Genomic DNA, 8,613 nt, shown 5'->3' on the forward strand with positions numbered 1-8,613 from the left:
GTCTTAGAAAAAAAAAACATGAACTTCATTTATTTATTTATTTTGCTTTGGTCTGATAGCACTGTCAAATTTATAAACGACTTCTCTCTCTCTTCCTGAGACTTATTTGGATAATAATTAAGGAAAATGGAAAATGGGGAACTCTGAACTCTCCCTCCCGATCACCACATAACGATTGCCCCTAATAAAGGAAGAATATGATTCGATCGCTGAAATTAATCAAACTACCAAAGTAACAATTTAAATCTTTAAGTAGTTGTTGATTGCCTTGCTCTCCTACTACTTTGATTTTAACTACGTACCTCCAGAGGAAGAAAAACTGTTAATACAAAATTTCAATAGATTTTTTTTTATTGTTGTTGATGGTGTCTATTGCATTGGGGAGTATTTTAGGGTATATATATATAAAGTCGAAACTATTAATTGATAATATATCCATTGATTAATGTTATTCCTTTTAATTGCATCTTGCCATCTATTAGTACTTTATAAGAGGACAAAAATGAATATAGGGTAGTTGCTTTCAAGAGAGAGGAAAGACAAGGGGGAGAAGGATGAATGATAAGTGAATAATGTTCTCTGATTTTTTCCCCTCCCAACCATCAATCACATTAGATGTAGTGTACAAAAATGAATACTATGCATCCCAATGTTATAAATATTACTTGCCACATGCTCGCAGTTAGCCATCAGAACAAGTGAACAAACTCATACCCTTACTTGACCCTTCTTTTTCTTTGTTGGCCACTTTGATTTTGATTTTGTGTCTAAAACTTTTATCACTCTCAAGAAAAGGAGACATGGACAAGACTAAGTTGAGACAACGGGCCGTCTTCACACGAAATTCACTCTTTGATGAGGTCTTTAATTTGCCCTTTCTTTTGTTGTTTACATTTATTCTTTTTGTTTATCTTTATCTTTTTCTTCTTTATTTTATTAAATTTGGATTTGGATTATGCAAAAACTTTTTTATTAGCAAATCCCGCAGCCATTTTTTTTAGTGAAATACTGTGGATACACATTGTCTAAAAAGTAACAAGAAACACAAAATTTTGAGTTTCATACCTTAATCAATTAAATATATTCATACTTTCATAGATTTTAATATATTTTAACGACTAAAAAATGTGTTAAAATGAGTGTATTATTAACACTATCTTTTCTCTTTTTTTTATTGACCGAGAGAGACTGTAGAATGAATTTGATCTCACTATTTTTTTTTTAATTTAATCTTCTCACTATTGTGCAATTTTAATATATTTGTTAGTTTGACCTCCAATATTTAAAAGAAACATAGATGTGGCAGTAAAATAATGAAGTAGTTGTATATATAGTAATAATGAACTAAAATTAAACAACAAAAATAATGAGAAATCAAATTCGCCAAAAAATGAGAAAACCAAATTCAAGAAGTGAATATAAACAACAAGAGACAAAAAATACAATTAAATCTTTTTTTTATTTGGCTTAGTTATATTTTTGGCTCCCAATTTTGTAATTGTATTCTTTTTTTGGAGACTATGATATTGATAAGAAACTGTTGTGATAAATATTTGGCAGAGACTTACAATACATACGAGGTGGATATTTCTCTTTTAATATGATTTATTTTAGGCGAAAATAATTTCTTACCAATACCATAATTAAAAAAAAATCATACAAAGCTAGTTCATTCAATATTCAATTGAAATGCTAACATGACAATACAACAAAATATCACATTAATCCTCTAAAAAATATCACGTTCCTTTTATTAAATGCAAGAGTGTTACGTTGATATTTCTATTAAATATTAAATGTTAAATGCATAAATAAACCAAAATTATACAATTAAAATAGTGAAATGATCAAATTCATAAAAAAAAAACTATTAAAAATAAAAGCATAAATAATAAAAGGACCAAAAATACATTCAACTTTTCTTTCATCTAAAGTTCTATATTGTATAATTTAAGAACGTAATGTATTAATTTTTTGGTAACTAATGTAATTAGGTCTTTTGAATTTCTTGTAGAATTTTATGATATTTTTACAAATTTCAATCTTTTATATCAACTATAAGATTAATCTTTCAACTGGGATTAATCACATGCATTCAAAGTTCCTCGTGTCAATGTAAAGATGTATTTAACCTTTTACCTTAGAAAGATTCCATCATAATGATAACTAAATTTCTAGCTTTACCAAAAAGTAGACATGAAAAGGTTTAAACAAAACATACAATAATAGCTTGTGTTCTTTTATGCCCTTTGCTTTCAAAGAGAATCTCGTCAAGCAGTTTTCCTTCCTTTTATTTTTCATGGGAATAATTTCCTCTGCACACATGTAGCATCATTTACCTACATAAATTCATGTTGTTGTAGGGGTTCCTTGATGAGCAATTCATTCAGTTAGAGGAATTGCAAGACGATGTTAATCCCAATTTTGCGGAAGAAATTGTGACCCTTTTCTACAGCGACTCTGTAAGACTGATCTACAACATAGAACGAGCACTGTAAGTGGAATTAATACAGTATATTATATCGTATTACTTTTCTCTTGTTCTTGTGGTGACTCTATATATGTGCTACACAGGATGAGTAACCCTCCGAATTTCACCAAGCTAGATGGTTACATGCTTCAATTCAAGGGTAGTTGCTCAAGGTGAAATACTTCCGATTAATTAAGAATATGTATAATTTTTGTTTTTCCTTAGTCATATTTATTTGAAGTTCTCAATTTTTGACAGCATCGGAGCAAAGAAGGTGAAAAATGAATGTACCAGATTCAGTGAATATTGCGCAGCAGAAAACTTTGAGGGGTAACTCATATTTTTACCTCCTTGCTTGAACAGTGGTCTGTTTTGGATGTCGATAATTTTATTCGCATATGATTTTTTTTTACAATTGGGCTTTTTTAATACAGTAAAAAATAAAAATATATTTTAATACATTTATTTATTTATTTTAGTAATGAAAATACAGCGTGCATGCATGCAACTAATTACAAATCTCTTCTAAACATCATATTTTTTTGGATTTAACTAGCTAATACTACTATTATGGATGCATGATTAAATAAGCCGTAAGAATACCCTTTTCAGATGCTTCAGGACTTTCCAACAAATCAATGTAGAGTATACGACTTTGAAGAAGAAGCTCGAGACTTACTTTCAGGTATCACACTTTTAGTGTCATTTTCTGCCGCTACCTTTAATTTGATGATGCCTATGTCTTTCTGTCATGCATGTGTATTGTGTACAACTTTATTGTCATGTAATGTAAAGCCACTATTATAAATTTGTAATATTATTATGCTTCTTATATTTTTAATGAACGAAGCAATGAACTAATAATTTATGTATATCTTTGCATGATCTATCAGTCTTTAATTATTTGCCTTGTCTCTATGTCTTAATGTCATTCAGTTGGTAAGGGGAAGCTGCTCAAATTAAACAATATACACATAGCACATGGCTGCTGATATGATGATATCCTTTTTGAGGTCGTTCCAGCATACCAGCTGATCACCATTCGAGCAGATCTACGTATTATGCATACAATATACAGTAACAGAATATAATGATATTTATACATCATTTTTTTACACCATTATTACACAATTTTCTTTGAATAGAAAGAAAAAACACACACATTTCATTACAAAAATAAGGTCATATCCCAATAGACAAAATGGTGGAGCAATTATTAATTAGACTTGTTCTTATTAATATAATTTTTGCCTAATAAAAGTTATTTTTATTATAAAATATTATAAATTTGTACTAAAAATATAATGTATTACACCACTTGGCCAACCATAGTATAATATATAGCATTGATGCTATGCATTATTATTTAATGCCAATAAAACTATTTATTTTAAGTATATATTTATTTGTTAATATATATCCTTAGTATATCATAATTATTATATAATACAATATTTATATTAACATTGTATTTTGTATGACAATAATTATATTAACAGAACAAGTCTGACTACTATCATGTTTTATCTGTTATGACGTGGAATTTTTTGTGTTCTAATCCAACTTTTACATCTCAAACAAATAAGTGTATGCATGGTGTAATTTATTTTGATGTCCAAGTATCATTTATCATATAAATTCCATAATGTAAGACAGTCTAATCCCTCGTGATCGTGGGTTAAGCTTTTATGTTTTTCTTTAGTTTTATTAGTGTATATATACTACTAGTCTGTATGAATTAGCCTCCACTATTGGTACAATTGGCAAATGTTTATCAGATTCCCTTATTCTATTAGTGTTAGTTAATTAAAATAATTGCATCTATTCTATTCTTAGGCATTGCTATTGTAACAATATGGTGATGACTCACTCATCTCTTCATTTATAAACATCTTTGTATTGGCTTATCAATCTATGAAAATAAACATTTTCAGAAATTCTCTTAACTATAGTTTCTAACATATATGCTATCTAGAGCTAGTTCTTGATCCAAATTAACTTATGGCCTCAGATTCAACTCTAATAACTTCTTTCCATCATTACCAACAAAGATGCCCATCTCATCTGGACTCAGACTTGAGGTTTCACCGCAGCCTCCATCTTTTTCGCAAGCCAATTCTACCACTAGGACCATGCAAAGTTGGTATTCAAACTCTAGTGTTTCACATCATGTGACGTTACATGTTCTCAACATTATTCAACACATGAATACCAAGGTCTGTTAATCAATGCCACTAGTTCCACTTATCTTTGTTCATCCATTAATCCCTCTACTAATTTCACCCTCCATAATCTTCTTCATGTTCCTTTACATAAAAAAACGGTGGTGTAAGTAGCTGGCAAGGGATAACTCATTTTTTGAATTTCATCCAGATATTTGTCTTGTTAATTAAATCTCAGACTTGGCATGAAGTCAATTGCTGCGAGGGATTGTTACTCTTATTCTCTCTTACTCATCCATCCTTCCATCACCTCTCCCACCAATTTTGATCTTGCCTCTCTTATTTTGTCTCTCCTACCAATTCCCTTAATTTGTTGTCTTGCCACCCATCAGTAATAATTCCTCCAATGCCTCTTCTACTCAATCTTCCCCTATTTCATCTTCTAGATTCCACCAATTTCGGAATTGAAAACCATTCAATATGCCTAAACGTCTGTTCAACACCAATGATACAACAGAAATTCTTCAAGGACTAGAACCCAAGAACCTTTCCTCTTCTTGATCAATTCTTCAAGCTTGGTCTTCTTCATAAAAGAAGAGGAAAGGGGGAATACAAGATTGCGTAATAAGTTATTGATTTCGGCTCAAGATTCCCGTATAGGGGATGAAATTGTTCTGAAGTCATCAAAGTCGTGGACAAGTAGATTGCTTTGACTTTTTCCCTTTGTTAGGCTGAAAACAATTCATTGTCTTTCTGCGATTACAATTAAATTACCAAATTCCAATTAAAAAAAAAAGAAAACGCAGCATCAAAACTCATGGAGAGAAAGGTGTTCTGAGATTTTTCTTTTCCTTTCTCAATTACAGTTTCAGTTGAATAAATTTTACATAGCAATAAACATTTTCCTCAAGGAGAGAATAGTTCTATTTTTTCAAACCACATGTCAGTAAGCAAGACCAAAATTCATATATCTCACGCTATGCGGGGAAAAACAGTATCGGCATTACATTCAAATTCATCACAAATCAAAGCAGATTTGTCCTCTTTAGGAGGTGCAAATTGCCTACTAAGAGGAGAACGCGTCCAGGGATCAAGGGGTGCTCTCTGTGGTGCCTGAGGAGTTGGTGGCTTTGACTGCCTAAGCTCATTTTCTCTGTCAATAAATCCGTTTCAAAGCATATATTTTTTTAGTACAAATTTTCAATTTCAAGAACCTGGAACATTTGAAGGGTTAAACTATAACAAAATTATATTAGACAGATAGACATGCAACATCAAGAACAATGAGAAAACAATAACATTTTTAAGTGGGGTCAATATATGCCATTGGTGCAGCATCACCCACTCGAATACGGGTCCGAAGCAATCTTGTGTATCCTCCAGCTCTATCCCTGCACAACATAAATGTCTGGTCAGTGTTACAACTTTACCACCATAAACTGACAACCAAGGTTTTAAAAAACGGTCCTCACCATGATTTAGGTCGTAATATCAAAGTTTTTTAACTATCTGTGATCATAATTTTGACTGCATCAGCTGCATTTGTCTTTGATTTGCCGCAATATCAACCAACGTTGACCAAACCGCAACTCTTGCTGACAACTGAAACTATATCAGGTTTATTACTTACTTGTACCGATAAGCCAGTTCTGTAAACAGCTTGTTAAGGACATCATCTCCTCACACAAAACCAGCAGCACGTCTTGCAGCACATTGGGATCCCTACAACAATTTATAATGTAATGTAAACTATAGGCCAATCCCAGTAATCAACCTAAATGAAAAAAAAAAATGGTTACTCTGCCAAGTTCATTCTCAAGGCCTAGGTGAAAAAAATTATCCACATTCATGTGTTTCTAGATTCAGACAAATGTTAACTGTACAAACAGTTTCCTGAACTTTGTCATTTTCGCACTAACGCTAACTAGCAAGTTCATTATATACTATTTTTTGGAACTATTTCTTCATGCACCGCAACATTCTCAATCTGCATTTCTTTTATATTTCGTATTTCCGATTAGAATTAGATAATCCAAAATGTAAAACTTTAATTTCATATTAACATCTAGTCATGGAAGGGGGACATCCATTATGAATTCAGGATTAAGTAATTTAAAATGTAAAATCTCCATTCCAAAATAACATTTCCCTAATGAAAAAGGGTAAAAGAAAGTGTAAGCTGAGATATTTGGGGTGCTACAAGAAATAACTTTTTTTGTTAAAAGGAGGATTTAGAAGGCCGAAACATCTCCATTATTTACTGGCTATGGATACACATATCTACCATTACTATTGAATATACCTCCATTTTTCACTCTTTCCACTAAATTTTTTCTAAATACCTTTCAAATTTTATTTCCCTTTTAATTTTTCTATGCCAAGCCATTTCATTTCATCCCTTTATACTTTGCAGACCAATAGCATCTCATTGGTATCCATTAATTTTGGTGCCTCAACATTAAAAATAAGACACGGTTTCTTCACTGCTCCCACCCCTTAACAGTATAACCATGTGAATGACATATATAAACATTGTAATACATTGTGTGAATCTGTTTTCCTTTTTCTTTGTAATTATGCAGCGAGACATCTTGATGGGCCAAATTTTTTATGTCTGTTGCTGATTAAGCATCGGTTTTAAACATTTATTATTCATAAACTACAAGAATTTGGAGTTGAGTAATCTGACTTCATGGCTTTCATCAAAAAGACACTTGTTATGGTTGCTTGGCGCCTCCACTGCGGCTTAATCCCAATTCTTATCTGTTATAAAATGATAATTTCTCACGGCATTAGCAAGAGGGGCAGAGCTATAGTTTGGCATAGAGAAATTTGAATCGGGGAAATAAAATAGGAAGGATATTTAGGAAATTTTAGTAAAAAGAGTGAGAAAGGGAGGTATATTCAATAATCAGGAGAGGTATAAATATCAGTAGCCTATCAAATACCTCTGTCATGCACCTTCTGGGATAGCCCCACCAAACAACAACCGCCAGAAAACTCTTCCATACGCAAAAGCCCGATATCTGAGCTTGTATTGTATCGAGGGTACCAGATATTCATTTCGTAAGTGGACTGGACCATGGCAAAAATAATAAACGGTAGCTAATTTTAGCGGCTACTTTTTTACAATTTGAAAAATTAAAATACTAAATCTATACTAATAATCTATAATTACTAATAATAAAGGAAATACTCCCATTTCTTGTATACATCTCACTAGATTATTTTATCCTTTGTGCGTTTTTAAATTTCTATTACTTCTCTCCTAATAACTACTCACTATTCTCGTGTTGTTAGTTTTTTTTATTTCTTTTTTTATTTTTAGCTAAAATAGATAAAGAGGCACAAAGTATTTCTCTCCGACTATAATAGTAATAAATTAAAATAATGATGCTATATCCTTTTTTATATATCCTTTAGAAATTATAACACATTTATTGTCACAGCTTTTTTTATTTATTGAATACAGATAAAAAAAATTACAGCTAGTTTGTATAATTTTGTTATATAACAAATAGAGAAAAGAGAAGTTTGAAAAAGAATGTGAGTAATAAGATAAAAAGATATAAAATAATGATATTTTAAAAAGGATTAAAAGAGTGCTATAACTTATATTTATATCAGTAAAAAAAAAAAAAAAACTTATATGTATATTATGATTCTGCGATATATTAGAGATTTCAAACGGAACATTTTGTCTCACGGTATATTTGACAATAGAAATTTGCACTAATTCAGAGAACGAGGGGGCTTGATTCCCTCCAATAATCTTTCTCTAAATATTTGACAATAGGATCACCTACATATGTTTTTTTTTCTATTTCAATATGAATAAAATTTTGTAAAAAGAATTTGATAAATACTAGTTTTGATTATTATATTTATAAAAAAAATATTTGTGGGAATCAAAATACAACATCAAGAAATTTAAAATAACTCCCACACCTTTATTTAATCGACTAGCGTAACTTCCTTGGC

The 8,613-nt window shown here is 30.9% G+C and overlaps 1 protein-coding gene and 1 pseudogene across 1 annotated transcript; both read left to right on the forward strand.

Moving 5' to 3' along the window:
* The first annotated feature begins 800 nt into the window (after positions 1-800).
* Positions 801-4,257, forward strand: LOC114414238 (histidine-containing phosphotransfer protein 4-like). The gene is made up of 6 exons (XM_028378541.1): positions 801-860; positions 2,364-2,494; positions 2,575-2,643; positions 2,729-2,800; positions 3,083-3,155; positions 3,407-4,257. Exons 1-6 carry the CDS (start codon positions 801-803, stop codon positions 3,431-3,433), a joined length of 432 nt encoding a protein of 143 aa, XP_028234342.1. The 3' UTR covers positions 3,434-4,257.
* A 1,354-nt stretch (positions 4,258-5,611) lies between these two features.
* Positions 5,612-6,446, forward strand: LOC114414354 (annotated as a pseudogene).
* Positions 6,447-8,613: the final 2,167 nt, after the last annotated feature.

This window comes from Glycine soja, chromosome 6, assembly GCF_004193775.1.
Source record: "Glycine soja cultivar W05 chromosome 6, ASM419377v2, whole genome shotgun sequence".
NCBI classification, from domain to species: domain Eukaryota; kingdom Viridiplantae; phylum Streptophyta; class Magnoliopsida; order Fabales; family Fabaceae; genus Glycine; species Glycine soja.